The 19,982-nt window shown below is 42.1% G+C and overlaps 2 protein-coding genes across 2 annotated transcripts; both read left to right on the top strand.

Moving 5' to 3' along the window:
• The first annotated feature begins 4,884 nt into the window (after positions 1-4,884).
• Positions 4,885-8,136, top strand: LOC115395681 (uncharacterized). Its single transcript, XM_030101314.1, has 3 exons — positions 4,885-5,352; positions 6,534-8,053; positions 8,116-8,136. The coding sequence occupies exons 2-3, from the start codon at positions 6,596-6,598 to the stop codon at positions 8,134-8,136; spliced, it is 1,479 nt and encodes a 492-aa protein (XP_029957174.1). The 5' UTR covers positions 4,885-5,352; positions 6,534-6,595.
• A 108-nt stretch (positions 8,137-8,244) lies between these two features.
• On the top strand, positions 8,245-19,068 carry LOC115395405 (uncharacterized). Its single transcript, XM_030100933.1, has 3 exons — positions 8,245-9,729; positions 12,527-12,601; positions 18,343-19,068. The coding sequence occupies exons 1-3, from the start codon at positions 8,288-8,290 to the stop codon at positions 18,560-18,562; spliced, it is 1,737 nt and encodes a 578-aa protein (XP_029956793.1). The 5' UTR covers positions 8,245-8,287; the 3' UTR covers positions 18,563-19,068.
• The last annotated feature ends 914 nt before the right edge of the window (positions 19,069-19,982 follow it).

Raw genomic sequence — 19,982 nt, 5'->3', positions numbered from 1 at the left:
TCGGATGCTCAGAACAGCTACAGCATGCAGCGTGTTTGCCAAACGGCTGCATATAGGCTGCAAACGCAGGACCCACCCTCACTCACAGTGCATTGTGGACGTGCTGCAGGTTGGGTCTGTAAATACTGTAGTCACAGATGAATGAGGAAGCCGTATCAAGACATTCACCACGGCTAGTATTATTTATCAGGGAAAATAACCCAAAAGGGGCCTTTTTCTCATGGCTTCTCCTTGTTTTTGCCATAACTGAAACATTCTGTTCCGACATACCGCCCTCTTACTCAACAAAGCACAAATGTTCTGTTCAAATGACTGAATAAATGGATTAAATCCATGCAAAACTTAATAATGGAGGGGGGAAAAAAACATGTCACAACACATGCCTCATTCATCAGCTCCAGCTGGTCTTGTCTCAGGGAGCAAACGCAGGTCAGATTTTTCTTCTTCCATGCTGGGAAATATCTGCACCAGTGCGAGGTGATGGTGCACAACAGAGCTGTGCATTTCATAAAGCTGGCCTCAATCCAAGGCTGCCACAGAGGCTCTGAGGCTGGGGGAATTCAATCTTTTCTTCCATTAGAACAAAGAATGCTCAGTCTCTCATGTAGTCTAGGAAGGAGTCAGATTTATACATGAGGCAAGGGCTCCATCTGTCTGTAGACTGGAGGAACGGTGAGTACACGCCTGTCTGCGGATCAGTGAGTTCACCTTCCCAGCAAGGCTGACACCTACTGATGGAGGCTGAGAGTCTCAGCTGACCCACATATAGATCTTGTTTAACATTTTTATTGCTTGTGGGGGTGGGAAACATGTGGCCCAAGGAACCAAACCAGCCTCCATTTGGGCCTTCAGAAGGACTCTGGTGAGAACTCAGTTCAGGGTCCACATGCACTCCAATTCCCGATTTCAACTTCACTGGGCTGAACCGGTGAAATAGTGTCATAATAGTCAAGTTTTCTTCGTTGTGGAACGGACATACATTTTTTTTTCAAGCAAGAAAAGTTACTAAAATCTCAAAATAAAGTCAATTTTAATGAGAAAAAATGGTGAAATGTCCATAATGACATCATGGCTTTGAGGCTACAGGTGGTTTAGTAGCAATGAGTGCCAGAGTTCTGATGTCTCAGCTTGGGTCTCTGCGTTGTGTCTGCTCCTTAAGAAAGCAGTGTTAAATGTCAAATCCATATTTTGCCATATTATGTCTTAAAGTACTACGTTCATAATAATCAATAAATCTTGTAGAATGAAGAATTACCTCAAATAGTTTTCAAGATATTAAATTGAATGTTGTGTCTCTTTGCAGTAAAATCGAGAAAAAACACGTGTTTCTTGAAAAACGGAAAAACAAAAAGAAAGACCATTAAGCTTTGGTCATCTAAAGATAAAATCTGGGTGTATGCCCCTGATCCCCTGGGACACACACACACAAAAAAAACATGCTCATTTGTTGGTGTTTGTATTTTCTATGTCTTGAGTTATGACCAGAAATCAAATATTCATTTATTTAAGATCTTTTTAATAAAGAGCTCAGTACTTAGTTACAAATGGTTACTCTTCTTTTAATGCTGAGCAGGACAAACACATGTTTAACCTGAAGAAAAATGTACTATTCTATGAGAAGAAAAAAATCTGCTTTAATTTCGTTGAATTATTGTGACTGCTTTGTAAATGTGTTTCCTTTAAAAGCTGTCTGTCTGCTGTTTGGTTTCACTGACAGAGGGCAGAGACAAAGCAGAGGCATTTTTCTGTGTGGGCTGCCTCTTAGTGGCCATTTTATGAAATACAACTGCAGAACAATCTGCAATAATTGAGCATATTTGTTAAATACAACTGCTGATGTACTTTAAAGCCTGAGACAGGTCTGTATGTTGTCATCACTGTGTAGCATCTCTGCAGTTTTAACAGCTGTAACAGTCCATCATGTGTGTTCGCTTCAATTTACTCCCATGCCTTTCTTAACGTTTGAAAACAATTTTCTGCCAGTATTCCTTCCTGGCTGTTGGCTTGGATGATGTGTTTACGGTCTTCATGTTTTTGAATAATAATTGTTTCGTGTCTGCTCCAGGCTTCTCCATGTTTGCAATTGGTCAGACACAGAAACACCAACACTTTTATGTGAGCAGCACCGATCAAGATTGGAAAATGTCTCTACAAACTTGATGGTTTTGTCACCCAAAGTTAGAGTTCGGCAAATTTACACATCAAATTTGATTTTTTTTTTTTTTTTTTTAAGTGGCCACAATAGGAACAAAAACAGCATTTCCAGGCCTGAGGCTACATCAGCAACCAGACCAAACGCCTGCTGGCTGAGCTGCACAGCAAATGCAAAGACTAAAAAGGTTTGAAAGCATGCATTTATCATCCTCAGAACATGAAGACATGTTTTAAAATCAGTCATGTATATACACATACACATACATGTGTGTGAACAGTGTGGGGCTTTGAGTGTACTTACAGTTAGTACTCTAGGTATTAGTGAGTCCCTATATTACTTTTTAACTCTGTTTCGATTTGTCGCTATGTTTAGCAACTTCTGCATTTCTTTCTGTATCTTCTAAACATGCCAAGTGAATTAACAAGGCTATATGTATTAACATGTTTATTGATTCTGCAGGATTTTGTGAATTTATGAGATACAACCTCTTCACGCTCATAAAAATAAAAACTGTATTGTGTTTTGCCTATTTGCTGATATGCACTGTGCTTGTACTACTGCAAAATTATGCAAAAAAATCTAAAGTCACATTAAGGCCACTTTATGAAAAAACAAAATAACACAGGAAAAGAAATAATCTTAATATTGTAATGCTTCATGGAGGAATAACCAACTATTATGCAAAGCACACAACACCCCTACAGTGACAGTTACGCTGTTTTCACTAATTTTTTTTTACTGATACAATATTGTGTAACCACCTCGGGGCTACGAGATGATATTCTATTCACAAAGTCAGCGTCACGTTCCCCTGGGCTGCACTGATGGAATTTGAGTGCAATCTCCTGAACGCAGCTCACACTCACTCAACCCACAGACCTATTTCAACGCACTAATAGTACTTTTTATTAAAACCCGATAACTCCTGTATTGTCAGATTTTTGTAAAGCACCTGCTACTCGGGAGGATCCTGGGTAATTGACAGATTTCCATTTTGAACAGGCTATAAAAAGAGTTCATTCAATCGGTCCCTTTAATCTGAGACACACAGTTACTCTAATTAAATTGAAGCGCGGCCTGTGAGGTTGATTCATGGACTGTTTCTGAGAACAAATGGTGCTGCATACACATTAACTCTGTTATAGTGGTCTGCCCTTGACTTGATGGGGGACAATAAGTTGACAAGAAGTCAGTGTGAAAAAATCTGTCCTTATTGTTGTTTTCACTGTGAAAGCAGGGAATCGAAGGGAGAGAGCTCGACTTGAACTGAACAGGTTGACTGTGCAGATCTTTACTGCTGATCACTGTGTTTAACACCATCATGGTTATTGACAGGCTGTGTATTTGTCTAGTCAGAAAATAGATTAACTTTACAATCCTGGAACTGCTATACACTAATAGACCTACTACATGGAAAACCTGCTACGTACATTTCTCTGTGTTGTTAACATCTGGCAAGATGGATGGATGGTCCATTAACCTTTAATGAAAAATTAAAATCAACAATAATTTTAGATGAAACCCTCAAATCTAATGATTTTCCTCAACCTGACCAAGTTTTTTGTGTTTTGTTTTTGATTCACAACACAGAGATTTGTTTTCAATTATGTTCACATACAGTGTCTCTGACTTTGTCTTAATTTAGGGGTTAAACAGCATCTGACAGTGTTTTGGAGTCTATGTGCCGGATTCTTCAAGCAAATCTGCTTGAGGGCTAAAAGATCACCGTCATCCATCGGATATTCGTACTGGTCCATTACATCTGATACTTTTCGAGAATTTCTGAAAAGGTTGACCTTACCTTTTTTTTTTTTTTTTAACCAATTCTCAACTTCACATACTTGGTAGATTGTTGGACCTCTGCTCATCTTTACTTCTTAGAAACTTTGCCTCCCTGAAATGCTCCTTTTCTACTCAATCATGTTAACGACCAGCCCAACTAATGTAATTGTTGCGAAATTCTGCTATATTGTTTTGTGCAATTAACTTGTCTTCACCATTATTTAAAAATGAATTAATATTTAGGTGAAAGGTCAACTGTTAAAACGGGATCTTTCAGTTCGATGTGCTGATGTTTCAATATGACTGTCAGTGAAGATTATAGGGAGAGTTGACACTCGGTTCGCCCTGTCACGGGCTGCTATCATGTCTGGTGTGTAACCTGTCGATGTGATGCATTCTGGGATGTGAAAGTAAGAAAAACCCACATGAGGGACATCATGCTAACTCTACAACAAAATACTCCCCAAGTCCAGACTCATAACAAGGCTGTGGGGCGAGAAATCAAACCACCACACCACTGTGTGGTCGCCTAATGTGTGTGTGTGTGTGTGTGTGTGTGTGTGTGTGTGTGTGTGTGTGTGTGTGTGTGTGTGTGAGTGAGAGAGAGTGTGCCTGTGTTTATGTATTCCAATGAGAATAAATTATAATTTTAGAAGATCTTATTTTACACATCACCCAAACCACTTTGGAATTGTAATTTTCATTTAATGTAATATGTACCGATTAAGTGCGGATTTATGTAGAAAGACTACAACAGCTTTGTTTACATTCACATGAGTCTTTCCATCATTGCCACTTTATTTTCCTGCTTTAAACTTGCATGGTAATTTACACACAGTCCCTAACACAGTGATGCAAGTCACTTCCTCTCTCTCCCTCTCCCTCTCTCTCCCTCTCTCACTTTCTCTTCCCTGCTCTGTTCCTCCACCCAGCCGGAGCTGAGGATATATGAATGCTGGGAAACAGGACAGTGGCAGAAACAAGAGAGGGTGAGGGAAGGAGAGAGTGGGAAGAGCAGGGGGAGGCACAAAAGGCAAGACAGAGTAGGACAGCAGAGTGTTGGAGGGCAGCACAGCGCAGCATACTGCTGTGTTCTGATGATGGAGTGAGCATGGAGCAGCAGGACCAAAACAAGAGGAGAAGTGGATACAATGAGGACACAGCCTGGCATTATGCCTAATCAATAAAAGGTAGATCAGTTGGGAATCGGGGCAGTGGAGAGGGGGGCTCATTAAGCGGCGTTGCTTTTGCAGGGCTGACTGCATGCAGAGTTTGAATCCTGCAACCAAGAGAGAGAAATTAAGACAAAAAAAACCTTGAGACTCCATGTGGACATAAAACAGAACTAAAGTAGCATCTGGCGTTCAGATTGGGGGGACAAAAGAAGACATTGTGCTGCTGGATCCTATAAACAGGTATGGCTTTTTAATACTAATGCACAAACACATTATTTTACAAAAAAAAAAAAAACTATTGGAAAAATAAGTGTTTGGTTTAAATTTAAGCAAATGCACCCTTCACAAACTGGATTCAGTGGTGTCTCAACACTGCGGGACACTTGTCACTTATGGTTAGACAATGACAACAGACATAGGTCACTTGATTGAGCTCAAGTAACATCAGATGACACAACAACCGAAACAATAGTCCCTACAGGTATGGATGACTAAATGCTCCTCTTGCAATGTGGACATCCCTGAAAAGGGATGAAGGGACGTTGGGGAGGAGGAAGGAGTGAAGGGAGCCTTGTCAGAATGTGTTTGCATTAAATTTTTGTCATAAATCACCGCTCACATGCAGGCGCACACGCACACAGTCACTCACTCACAAACCCAAGCAAGCACGCCGACACTCACACCGGGCATGTTCCTGTTTAATAATAAAGTGCTGGTTTGCAAAAAACACACATTATCCCCCTGTTGTTGTATAAATTATTAAAATGACCACTTGCACACATGGATATTCAAGGGTGACATGGACACACACACGCACACACCAAAATCCTCTTTTGTGAAAGACTGTTCCAGCTAAATGCCCACAAAGCATAATGAAGTATATAGTGTAGTATCAGTATACATTATGGCCTCTTTCCAAGGTGAGCTGAAAGTGGAGGACAGCTGAGTGAAACCTGTCTCCTGTAGCAAACGGTACACCCATGAAGAGAGAGTCAGTTCACCACAGGTTCTACGTTTTGAATTTCACCTCACAAATAAATTATTCTGTGTGCTGTCAGACATTGAGAGAGGATCTGTGCAGCATGTTTGAAATGCTAATATAATATAGAGCACTTGTTTTTTCCCAGTGACAGCATCCTCTTGCTATCAGCATTTACAGATTTCCATTCCCGTTTCTTATCTGGTCTCTATGTCAAGGAAAGTTTGAAAGTTGGAGCGCACTGGTTTCCCCCGGTCGTATCTTTAATCTGCAATTGATTTCTGACAACTGTGATAATCCTTCATTGCTGCAACACTGAAGCCGTTCCTCCTCTCGATACGAGCTCTGTGCATTGTTTCAACTTCTCCTGCTTACTCATGGATTTTCCTCACCGCACCGTCTCAAATGCCTCTGACTGTAAGCGTTCCTCTCCTGCTTTCAGACGGGTGTAATGGTGTGGAAGCGGCGCCGCGCTCTTGGATTATCGGGCTTTTGAGACGGGAGATGGGGAGACGGGCGGCTGACCTGACGACTCCGGTTCCGGTTCTGGGCGTCCCTGCCCTGGTCGGGGTGCGTGCGTGGAAGACGACGGGGGCAGACAGAGCAGGAGGAGCCCTGCTGCAAGCGTGGGGACTTCAGTGCAGCGTGGGCGTGCAGACGTCCCCGGGGATAAGCAGACTGCCCACCCAGCTAACTGGTACGCTCTCAGATAGCATTACTCAAACATCCAGCAGCTATATTAACAAGGAAACGGAGTACAAAGAGTTACTACTGTTAACAAAGACTGACAAGGAGAAAAAGGCTATTTTAAAACTGAAAAGTGGGGAATCCAAGACCAAAAAAGAAGTGACTTTCAAAGCACTTGGAGGTGAGGCCTCTAAGGACGTGACCTGCTGTCAGAGAAACAGTGGCGGGACGTACTGCTTTGCCAAGGCAATCAAGACCAATCCACACGTCGTAGGGAACGTAACCAACTCGAGATCGAAAGCTGCCGCCCGCTACGTCAATGGCAGCGTGGTGGATTCAGAGGCGATCGGTGGAATCAGTGTTGATAGCGACGAGGCGGAGCCCACAAAGAATGCGAGCTGTCGTGGAAGAGAGCAAACCAGACTGCAAGGTCATTATGCAGATGAGGCTGGGAAGACGCTGCCGCTATCTGCTGCCCGACCTTTCGGTGTGTCACAAAAAGTATGCAACAACTGCGGTGGGAGACAGTCTGCGAGCACCGGGGCTGCCACTTTCAGGGACACTTACCTTGAAGAGAAGCCACTAAAGTCGGGCCTCTCCTCGCTTTTAACGAACACCCATTTTCACATGCCCCCTATCGATAAAAACTTCAAGAAAAGCCAGCAAATCTCAGAAAGCACTGACAAAAGGATGCAATTGACAGACACTTCACAAATATTATATGTAAATGAAGAACTGCGGTATCGGAAAACACCACATCCTGCATGTCCAGTTCACTCAAGAGGAAATCCAGACGGTTGGCCCCATTCATCATCATCATCCTCATCATCAGCATCCATCCAGCCTTCAGCCTTCCTACAAGCTAAAACCATCACTGTCACTCAAGCCACTATTGAGCCCAGATATGAGCCCAGTGTGAAATGTTCTCCAAAGACCTCACAGGAAAGGAAGATCCCCCGTCCAACAAGTCTCACTTTGGGCCCTCAGATGGCCACGGCAACCAAAACAAACAATCCACATTCACACACTTACCCGAAGCTGCCCAAGACTGCACAACACAGCTCCACACGGCCTAATTTGCCTCGAGATGTGTGTGTATCTGTACATGCTGCACCTGAGAGTACCCTGTCACCGCCCTCTCATTTGTATACCACAGCCACAGGGCCTGGAAGTACATCCAGTACCAGCACACACAGAGGAATCATTAACTCTGTCGTGACAACCACTGAAAGCTTGGCTGCTGAAACCAAAGCTAAATACGAAACCCTACATTCAGTGCAGGCAGCACAGAATGGCATCAACGTGGCTAAAAATCCACAATTCACACCTAATCGCAGCACTGCGTCAAAGTCAGCTGATGCACAAGAAGCCATTCTCAAATCAGAATCTTCTTCCACAAACCCAACGCAAGATCTTCAAAAACTGCAGGAAAATAAATCTTTAAACAATGACAGCGTACCTGCTGTACCACCAAGCACTTTGAGTCATAAAGCTAATTCAGATCAAGTTATGCATTCAAGTGCTAAACACAAAACTGTGGCTGCACAAATTCACCCAAATTCTTCCAGCTCTGAGCCGGCTCTTCACATGTCTACGCCCTCCCTACACACAGCGAACACATCCAAACTGCTCAATTCAGGAACCCAGCTCTCCACCAGTACAACTCCCAGCACTTCGCTTACATGTAACGGCACTCTGTACAGACACACGGCCCTCAGGAACGCCCCGCTGAAAAAGTCTGCTTCCACATCGAGTTCGCTGCCGTCTGCTGAGGTAGAAAAGCTAAATAATGTCTGCGTATCAAGTGCAACTTTGCTTCAATCAGCCGACGCAACACGAGCGCTTAGCTGTAATGAAGCCCCCGACACGAGCAAACCTCATCACACACGAGCAGAAAACATCAGAACTCAGACCGGTAATGAGTCTGGTGTCTGCGGTGTTGTTCCCAATCAGGAGAGCAACTCCGGAACCCCTCCGCTCGCATTATCTGAGCCACGAAATGTGTCGGAAAAGCATAACAGAGGCGGCGATGCTCGCGCCGACAAGAGCAAGCCAACTAGTAATTCCGGAGAAGAAATGTATTCTGATCAAACCAAATTCAGTGAAAATCTAATCAATGAGTTAGTAGTACATGAGTCAAAAGAGCATGGAAATTCAAATCCATCACAGGTCACCAACCTTCAGAATTACATTTCCCTAATTAAGTCAAGCGGCTCTTGTCTGCAGGGTTGCATAAACACAAAACAACAAAGGCTTGCACATTATCAAGGATACACAGGGACAGACCACGCGGGGCACTGTACAACATGCCCACCAGTCAAAACAGCCCGGCAGATGGATTCAAATACAGGGAAATTTGCCTTGAGTTTGTCAGCCAGGCATGCAAATATTCAGCTTAAATCCAGTGCAGATCAACAGACACGTCCCAATCAGACAGCACCCCGTGCTTCAGCGCAAACCAACTGTGAACCTGTTATCTCAAAGACAAACGCTCATGTTAAGCCTGCTAAATCTGTACACCGGACCTCCGAGTTCAATATTTCACTACTAAAGCAAGCACACTCCAGTCCAGACCTTTCTTTCACCGCATCAGCCCAGAAGACCAGCGAGGGCGAGCTCTGCCCGCAAACAGGGCCTGAATGTAATTCCACGCTGCCATCATCGGCATCGCATCCACGCCTCCAGTCCGGCGAGGCGCAGGCAATCATCAGCCCGGATTCAAAGTACAGCCCTGCTCCCCCTCAGCCGTGCCCAGAGGACACCAGCCTGGCTCACTCCCATCCGGCTGATGCAGCTCTGTTGTTGCCGCCTTCCCCACAGTGCTGCAAATCTGCAGCCCTGCAGCAGAGGCTCGAGACTGTGGAGGCCAGCCTGGCCGCCAACAAAGACAGGATCACCACGCTGCTCAACATTATCCATGACCTGGAGATGTGCCACAGTCCCACCAGCAGGTGAGAGCTTGTGCATCTGTGTGCATATGGGAGAAAAAAAAAAAAAAAAAAAAAAAAAAAAAAAAATCACCACAGTGTTAAACTTGTGTTGAATGCACATAACTGCAAAAGAAACGTTTGAAGAAAATTCTTAAATATTTAACCTATAGCTTAGAGGAACATTAAATGTCTTTTGAAAAATAAATATTGTATGTGCAGGGTCAGACGCGAACTGTAAATTATTAATATATCGCATTCAGTTCAATATAGGTGCAGCTGCCAGATTCTGGCCTTGAGAATTACATTAAAGCAGTCCTGCACTGCTGATCTTTGGCTTTCCCATGACTCATCACTTACATTTACTGGAACCACTCTGTGACTTTGAAAATTATTGGCTATCTGCATTGTTTCTCAGGTTAAGGGGAAAAAAAACTTGCAATCTGTGTGTTTTTGCTTAACCGTATGCCTGAATTATTCAGCCTGAGTTCAAAGAAGAAACCACTGGTTGCTGTGCTAGCAGTAACAAATAATTTACATCAGAAGACAGCAGGCTCTGAGCCAGTGTTTCCCAACTTATTGTGCAACTTGGAGATTAAATTCCTTCATTAGAAGGAATCGGTTGTTATCGATCTCTAAAGAGCATTGGAAACAGTATCGTGACCGAGTATGGCAGCAAATGATTCTCTGTAGTCAGAGCAAAAATCCACTTTAGTCAATACAAAATAATGCAACACTGCACTGACTTGCAGGAGTTTGTTTTAGCAATTTAGAGGAGCTAAACTTTTATGCATGTGTTTGAGAAACGGGAAGAAACTGCAGTACCGAAAGAAAACCCACAAGCACATGAGAACTTGAAAGCTCCATTCTGCTGTTTCACCCAAACGATGTGAAAACTTTCCCTGCAATAGAATTAATTGCAATTTCAATACAATTGAGTGTTTCTATAGTTTATATTTTAAGTTTAAATATTGACCACAAAGCAAAACATCCACAAATGTGCAAATTGAGAACGTATTAAATGTAACATTTTATTGTTGTTTTACACGTTTACACCAACTAGATGAGCTTATGCTACCTGAAAATGTCTGTCATGGTTGTTTTCCTCAGTGTGTAATATGCTACCGAAGCCTTGATGCTCTCCACAGCACAGCGACTAAACAAACTGTGATGCAGCTGAATTTATTAAGTATGAACACAGTGCAGGCTAAAGACGTTGAAGAGAACAAACACGAAATGTGACAGTGTTTGGAACCGCCGTCTCCTCGCATCACGTCTTCTTTGGTCTGCGCGACAAGGAAATTCCTGTTTTGACTCCTTTATACATTTAATAAGCTCTTTGTTTGTCCTTAGCTCAAAAATATCTTCGGCAAGAGGTTTGGTTGTGGAAGTCATACATGTTGCATAAACCAAATCACAAAAGTGATGCTCTGTCTACACCCTTTTTGTTGAAATGTTTCATAAAGTCCAGCAAAAAGGTTAAACAAACCAGAGCAGACAACTTTTTCATCAATCTGCCGACATGTATCCAGCTAAAGATGTTTACATCAGGGGTGTCAAACTCGTTTCAGTTGAGGATCGACTAATAAAAATGCAAAAATAATACAAAAACACTTTTAGTTCAGAAATGTTCTTGAGGAGGCAAACCTTTAATTGTTTAGCCAGATAATCACAGCATCCGTTTTTCTCACTGCACTGAACCTGTGGATTATTTTCCTGAACAATTTCAGGAGTTTCCCTATTTTTCTAAACTTTGCACACTTTTCATGCTAATTTCACATCAATACTGTAGTTAGTTTCTACAGCTGCACTGCTACAAACATTGCTATCGATCTGCTGTCCAGTTTGATTGTTGTTTCGTCTTTCATGTTGCCCAAATTGCACAGCATATTGTAACAACTGTAACAGCTCTCCTGTATTTTCGTTGGGTTCTTTTCTGCACCAATCAAGGTCATCCTCATAGTCATATCAGGCACCTGCAAGATTTCCTCCCGCACCAAGAGAACCATCCGCCATCCTCACATCAAGACAGCCGTATTCCATCCAATTAAACTCAGAGACAGTCGTGACCCGTGTGTCTGTGTGACAAGAGAACAATGGCCCATCCATTCATCATTACCATCAACAGACTCGGCCTCCATCGATAATCCCTGAGAACCACGCTCCATCCAACTGTGCACCAAGACGACAATGATCCATTCATTTATCACACCAAGAGAACCACGCTGCATTTAACCGTTTGTTAAAGAACCGTGTACCATCATCCATCTGTAATCCTACAGAACCATACTACTTCTTTCTATATGCTAAGAGAGCCACGATCCGTCAAATCATCATTATTATTATTATTTCCACAATACAAACGATTCTAAATCAGAGTCTGCGACGCGACGCTGCAACGTTTCCTACAACTTTGCAAACAGGTCTGCGATTATGCGTTCAGCATGTAAAAGAAACCTACTTGGGCATTTTAGAGAGGGGGGTGTTTGTCTCAAAGAGATTTATTTAGCCATATAACTCTTCTGGGACAAATAACAGGAATTAAAACGGCCTTCCGGCAATGTGTCTCTGTCAATCATTCTCATTCACCGCCGCGCGCTAATAAGCTGTGACTGCCTCTGAGGTCATGTTTCAGAATAACCAACTGCTAATAACCAACTGATGCTGAACATAACGCACGTTAGGCGGCTCATCGCTGCCAACGGTAGCCTGAATGAATCTCAGATGGAGAAGATGAACGGAAAGAATATTAAACTGTAAATCTGAAAAGGTAAGAGCTTTGGAAGCAAATCACTGCATTTAATTTACTTTCTTCTTCCAGTCGGCGATGCTTCAAAACCGGACAGGACCTGAAGAACTGCTCAACGTGCCAGAAGACTGCTTGTATTGTGTACAGGTGGGATATGAAGCCTTTCTTTTCCAGCATACTGAAACAAAGTCAAAAGTCGAGAACAGTGGCTTTCAAAGTGTGGGACTCGGCTCCCCCTGAGCTCGCCTACAGCGTCTTTTTAATTTGAAGGGAAGATGAGATGAGAAAAATACAAGGAATGCTAAACTAAATCATTTTTGCAAAAACTCTATATTGGATTGATTTTAAACAGAACTGATTGAATTTGTGAAATGAACTAAAGGCTTATTTATGCTCTATGTACACTGGAAACAGATGCGTTCCTCCAAACAATTTAAGTGCCTTTATATTTGCTTGCATTAAGAAAACAATGTTAACATTCAATACACCAGAGGCCACCGCTTTAAATCGACATTATAGCCAAACAGGAGGACAGAAGTACTTTGTTTAGTTTTTTTCCCTTATTTGAGAAAAATAAGGCCTTGTTTACTCAAATTGATTTTGTATTTTCTTTTTGGTTACAGAGCAACGTTTTGAAAATATATGTCCACGTAAACAGAACTGGCAGAAAAGCTCATTTTCATAAAGGGCCACTGATGATTTGCTTTGTAATGGAGTCCAATAAAACAATACACTACGAACGATAACAATGGCGAGTACACAGACACTGAAATGGACAGACGATGAAGGTGGATTGTAATTACAGATGACCCACCGAAAAACCATCTCATCCCAGGAAGAATGTTCTCTGGGAGTCATAACACTCCGGACGCCATTAAGTTTTAACATAAGAACATTTTTGTGTAATCAGGGCCTAAGAAATCAACAATAACTACGACTAAGGTTGGTACTGAAACATCAGGGAAACACGTTACACAGCTGTTCCTTTAAAACAGGGGTGGGGAACCCTGGTCCTGGAGGGCCGCAAACCTGCATGTTTTCCATGTCTCCCTGCTTCAACACAGCTGATTGCAATGAGGCTTGTTATCTGGCTTTCTGCTGGACTTGGCCATGAATCTTGATTCGATTCAGGTGTGTTGAAGCAGGGAGACATGGGCTGTGTTCGAAACCGCATACTTACGTACTACTCATACTAACTTATTGAGTATGCAGTGTGTTTACGCTGGCAGTATGCGATTTTGAGTCTGCGAGAAGTTCCCGGATGCATACTGCATTCGCCAGAAATGTTGAGTATACATCGTGTGTTCACTACTCATACTGAAATTGCCCAAGATGCAACGCGACGGACATTTGAATAAACTTTATTCAGTTCACAATGACTGTTTCTTCATGATGTACATTTAGCAAGCCGAGTATGGTTCGAGATTTAATTTTCCCTCCATTGTTTGTGGTTGTAGGTATGTTATGTTACGAGATTTCTGATTGGATTGACAATGATTAAAAATAGTAAAAACAAAAAACAAAAAAACAAAAAAAAAACCCTTACATCTTAGAACAAGTCCATGCTGAAAGCGACCATGATGTACCGAAGACGGCGAGCCGATCTTTGTTGAAGAGCCGAAAAAACTCTCCGTCGGTAAAGCATCATAATTGGCATAATAAGTTAACGGGACACCGGTACAAACGGCGATGTTAAGCGAGATATATTGCTGAAAGATTGCCTTCTTGTTTTCAAAGTAAAAGCACAGATTTATCACTGAGGTTGTTTTGCATGAGAAAGGGGAAGGGGTGGTTTATTTTGGTGAAAATAACCGGAAGTGCGTTGCTCACTGCGGCTGGCTTGAATTTCGCCGAATTCGTCCGAACAAAATCATAAACGGCTGATATTCGGACAAATAAACGACACACTCGGGCTCTAAACCACCACTTTGTCGCCTAATTTTAAGAAAAATCTCGATGAAGTTATACATTTGACGAGTTTAGAGCTAAAGTGAAATCAACTTTAGCAGATCGATTTCTGCTCATGGAAGAAGTGCAATGCATTGTGGGTTATTATGTAGTATGCTGTAGTGTAAACGCTTCGCATACTGTTTGATGGACTGAGTAAGCAGGATGCAGGATGGATAGTATGAGTATGTAAGGATGTAGTAGACAGTATGCGGTTTCGAACACAGCCATGGAAAACATGCAGGTTTGCGGCCCTCCAGGACCAGGGTTCCCCACCCCTGCTTTAAAACTTAAATTGTTACTAAGTTGTACCCTCCCAACACCGCCCCCCAAGGTGACCAATGGTACTGCAACATTGGTCTGCATCACGAAAAGTGAATGTATCCACGTACAATATAGACCAGCAATGAGGTTTTAAGGACAAAATGAAACTTTAATGGCAGTTATAAACTAAATTGTCAGACCAATATGTTCTTGACTTTATCACTTACCTGTTTTATCAGCATTAGACAAAACATATGCAGCACGAGAATGGGGCTAGCTGTATGTCCAACACTTTGAAAACCCTTGTTTGGGTATTACCCTATAATATTTCAAATTGTCAGTCACTGAGATTAAGAACATTATTAAAACAGCTGCCAGGAATGTGCACGGAAATATGGATACTCAAGGACATTTTCAACATGAGGGTTTTTACTTACAGGCTTGGACACACGGTTCAGTTCCCAGGTCGGTCCACTCGCCATTTCAGTTGCCAGCTCAGGGCCGGCCCCCTTTCACTTCACTGAAAATTAATGACTTACTGCGCGGGCAGCCCACCAAATGAAAAGCCCCGTGCCGCTCATTTGTTTTCGAGCTCTGAATACACAGGGAGATTGCATATTCTTCTCCGAGCACGTCGTAAATCTTTGGGAACAACTGTCAAATTTAAGCACTTACTGTATGTGGCGCAGTCTCAAGATTTATGGTGATTGTGATGGACTTTCTGAAACTTAAGCAGGCAACGAGGAACAAGCTGGGCCCATGCGTCACGCGCAAATTGGTCTGTTAAAACGACTGCCGCAGCACTGTAAGCAACGCTAATGTGCCGGCAGAGTGAGTCCACTTCCTATGAAAATAAAACATTTTAGATGAATGAGCTTCGAATGGGAGGTGAATTTATCCGAAGTGCTCTTTATCTTAAACTTTGTTCTTTATCTTATGTTCACATATTGGAGCAACTTGAGGAAGATATAAGTGAGAGATTTGTATCTAGAGTTCATCCTGCAAGGTGAAACTGCAACAATGGGTATTTTTACAGTAGCTTTCCCTTCAAACATAATAAGACTTGTGTAGCAGATAGACAGTATTAAGACTTGCCAGTCGATGTTATTTGGATCTCACACTGAAACTTCAGTGTAGGTTTACACCCATCCACTGAAATGTTGCATCAGGTGGAAGCAAGAGAAAAACACAAACCTCAGCTACTGTCTGTGGAAATGGGGCTAAGTGAGGCTGAGGAATCTGAAGTCCTCTCATTGTCTTTTTGAAAATAATAATTCAACAACCCTCATGCTCTACAAAACCGAACCTGAAGCTGTCTTTATCGTGAAATATTCAAAACGTTTGTCTCTTGATCTACTTATTTTCAAAAACCGCTTTTGTACGCCAAAAAAGACGTTACATAAGTGGATCTGCTGACTGTTGTTCGCTGGTCCTGAAAGGCCAAATGGGAGATAAGGATATTCAAACAAGATGAGTGTACCTTCAAAAATAAAGAGGAGGGGAAAAAAAAGAGAAAGAAGGACTCCCTGCTGGGAAATATCTTCCTGCCTGAACCAATCAGCCCACTTTGAAATCTGACAAGCACAACACTCCCCACATGAGAGGAACCACATAAAGCAAAGTGAAGCATAGCAACACCAATTTAAGTGTTTTGAGGTGTTAAAGGCATTTTTATACTATTGGAAATGTGCTTGGAAATGCAGATGAGACACATTCAGCTTGCATCTGCATCTCTGGCTGGAGCTTTGCATCTGAATTTTCTGGGCACGTCGTATTAGGTGAATCACCGATTTAAAGTAGCGATGCAACATTAACACATCTTAACACTACATATAGCGTACTGGTAACTGGGTATGTTTGTTTACTATTTTGTTGCCCATTACTTTGATTGTATATGTATAAAAAGTTGAGATGCTCCTGCCTCTCCCTGACTCAACCACCTGTTAATGTTTAGATACAATTTCTATGATGTATTTCTGGCCCCACATCTGCAGCCGGCAGCTCCAGAGGCTTATGTGGCTCTTTAGCCGCTCCATAGTGGTTCCCTGAAGCTTTCAGGAAAATCTCAGGGAGATAAAAGTTTTTATCTCATATTTATTTATTTTGCTGCAGACCACACTGTTTATCAAAAGGATTCTTATCTCCTGGCTAAACAGTGTTCAAAAAGCAAAAACTGCAAAAGTCACTAAAAACATTTCAGGAGAAACAGCCGCTGTGCCTTAAATATTTAAAAGAGCCCAAGGAGGGTTTCTTCAGGCTAAAATTGCTGCAGAATTTGCTCAAATGGGGAGGTTTCAGTTAACTTGAATCACTCATGGAGCAGTTTACCTCCAGATCAGCAACCAACGGAGCTGGTGGGGGTCAAGGGTCGTGCTGTCAAAATGGTTGAAACCTGCAAAACTCTGAATCTAAGCTGGTTTCTCTAATACGGGGTTTCCCAACCCTGGTCCTCTGGGAACGCTGTTCTGCATGTTTTGGATGTTTCCCTCTTCCAACACACCTGATTCACGTGACCAGCTCGTTATCAAGCTCTGCAGAAGCCCGACAACAATCCTGATCATTTGAATCAGGTGTGTTGGAAGAGGGAAACATCCAAAACATGCAGGATAGTGTTCCCTGAAGACCAGGGTTCTCCAGGCCACCACTGTTTGTGGCACACACTTTAAAGAGTGAAAGAGCTACAGTAGCTAAAGTTCCTCAGAGTATTATCTTAAATGGCTAACTCAGATAACATCAGGTTGAACCATGTGACAACCAAACCCATTAGTAAATTTAGACAATTTCAAATAAAGCAAACAAAGAAATAACTTGCCAATAGTTTAACAGTTGTTGTAACATGTTGTCAATAATCTGATAAGATATTAATTGAGGAGGATTTAACAAATACCCTTCTTAAAGTTATGAATACAGTCAGTGTTGTAATAAGGCTGCAAATTTTGGCAGTACGTTTTTTTTTTTTTGCAGTTTCTGTGCAGTTTTCTTTTCAAAAGTAAGCTGAGTGGATAGGATAGTCATATTGAGGATGCAAACATATATACATTTTTTATTTCTTTATATGCTCGGCAAGAAATTTTATTGCATTAAATTGTGTTCAGAATGGCCAAAATTACATTATTGTCCATCATCTTTTTATTAGTTTTTACAAAGCAAAAAGAAAGATAAGAAAATGAACATTCTGACTTAAACAACCAAATGAATAAAATGGCTTAAAAAATTGGGATTAAAAGGAAAACTGATACATTTAATGCTAAAACAATAACTGTTTCTTCAAAAAAAAAAACCAACATATAGCAATAGCTATATGTTATACATATATACATATAAATAATAATTATATGTCATATAGCATATAGCTAATGGTACCAAAACAACTGAATCCATTAATTAAAAAAAAGGCTGAAACATCTAAAATATGACGTGATGACTACCATTCTGAAATGAAGATATGAAACATTAAATGAAACCCTGTGAATAAAACCTTATGAACTCTGCTATTTTCATTTTACTAAATATATGTTTTCACCTCCTGATGAATTTTATTTGTTGAAAAATGTCAAAGACGAGTCTTTTGGGCTCAGATTATGCCGACTTCGGCTGTTTTGTTTCAGTTCACGTTTCTCTTTGAAATACAGGTGTAGTTCAGTGTAATCACAACCCTGCCTCTCCGTCTCTTTCAGTGTGGAGTACGACTTCAGGCAGCAGGAAAGACGCTTCCTGGAGGTCCTGAACTGCCCTGACAGAGGGGGCGACACTTTCTCCGGGCCGCTGCCGCAGCCCCGAAACTTCAACCTGCTCACAAGGGGCATCGCGAAGAACTTGTCAAAGACAAAGCTGAAGAGTAAAAAACTGTGCAAGACTCTGATGAAATGGCTTCCGAGGAAAATTCAGCGAGTGTAGACCCCCGAACAATACCCGTGTGCTGTTAAATAGCCTTTAGCCGGTGTTACAAGTAACCAGCAGAAGCCTTTTGCAGAGGATTTTTACTATTCCCTCCGTACCCATAGAGCGAGATTACTGTGAATTAGGCTCTCACCCTGTAGAGTTCCACTCTCCTGCACACTGTCAAAGCTTAGACGAAGGATTTTGTACGAGAATTCGCCCCTGATCTCTGTGACCTTCAATAAGAATCATTTCACTTTGGGGAGGTAATGCTGTTTTCCTGGCAATACGCCTGCTTGGCTGAGTGCAAGCATACGTTTCTATATCTAATTTTATATGAGATGGTGTTCCCTTTGCACTGTTATGATTAATGCAGCTGATTTCCCTCTTTTGTTGTCCCCTCACCTGCTTCCCCCGACAATAAATGTTCAGTATATAACAAGGCTCAATATACAGACTGTTGGTTTGTCTGTGAAGGTTTCCATTTCTCCGCAGCATTGTTTACAGGAGCAGGTAATTGCTTAATTAAATAAAGATTTCTTCTTCATTTTTTTGTGTACCCCTCACCAAAACACATGCCTTCAATGCATCCGGAGCTTTTCACAAACTGCCACCTGGCCACCGGGGCGCAGAAAATACTGAAGCATTCATTATGCCTTTGCCAATTGTGCCGATGGTCTCCAAATCCCCAAACAATCTGAACTTCATAAAGGGTCTCCGAGTAAAACAATGACATGACGAAAGGCTGCAATGAAGCATGAGCCGCAGTTTAAACGGTCATGAGCGCACGGGTGCAGGCTCACGGATCGGAGGAGCAGACATGAAACGAACGCCGGAGGACGATTTCAACGAGAGGGGCAACAGAAAGCTCAGAATCTGGAGGAAAAAACACATCAGATGAGAAAGGAACAGTTTATTTGAGCAGCAAGCCGGGCAGAGATTGTCACGTTACCTTTGGAGAAAGCAGTAGCTTCGCTTTAATTAAAACTCCTTCAAGAAGAAGTGACACCAACGGAGAATGAAAATCTGGATACAATGGCACAAAGGGGAAATATGGGCTCGTGGCAACCGTGAAAGCCTCAGAGCCTCATCCAGGCGCTATAGCCCTGCCACCGAAGGCACATTAAACCACTGTAAGTGATGGTTTCGAGCATGCAGAGGAACATTATTTCCATAATGATTGGTATTCTGGATATGTTTTAAGGTGTAAACATGCAAATCTGTGATGAAGTCAAAGCTTCAAGCCGTATGATGAAGCAAAAGCTTGTGGAAAAACAGGACGGAGAACAGCAAACGGTGTGGAAAATCACGACAACACTCAAATGCATCACTCACTCTGGTTATTTTACTCCAGAGGTGAATGATAGAAGCAGACGATGTGCAACATAAAGCCTGTGGGTCAAAGCAGGGCCTGCCATGAGGTCTGGTTTGGAAGGTC

This window comes from Salarias fasciatus, chromosome 10, assembly GCF_902148845.1.
Source record: "Salarias fasciatus chromosome 10, fSalaFa1.1, whole genome shotgun sequence".
In the NCBI taxonomy this organism is placed as follows: Eukaryota; Metazoa; Chordata; class Actinopteri; order Blenniiformes; family Blenniidae; genus Salarias; species Salarias fasciatus.
This window is presented reverse-complemented; position numbering and strand designations above follow the sequence as displayed.

Bases quoted from the DNA above. Each gene is read 5' to 3' on its own strand.
- LOC115395405 (XM_030100933.1), top strand. From the start codon at position 8,288: ATGCATTCAAGTGCTAAACACAAAACTGTGGCTGCACAAATTCACCCA. The intron at 9,730-12,526 runs GTGAGAGCTTGT...TTCTTCTTCCAG, and splicing joins TGCCACAGTCCCACCAGCAG to TCGGCGATGCTTCAAAACCG. The intron at 12,602-18,342 runs GTGGGATATGAA...CGTCTCTTTCAG, and splicing joins ACTGCTTGTATTGTGTACAG to TGTGGAGTACGACTTCAGGC.
- LOC115395681 (XM_030101314.1), top strand. From the start codon at position 6,596: ATGGGGAGACGGGCGGCTGACCTGACGACTCCGGTTCCGGTTCTGGGC. The intron at 8,054-8,115 runs GTGCAGGCAGCA...ACCTAATCGCAG, and splicing joins AATACGAAACCCTACATTCA to CACTGCGTCAAAGTCAGCTG.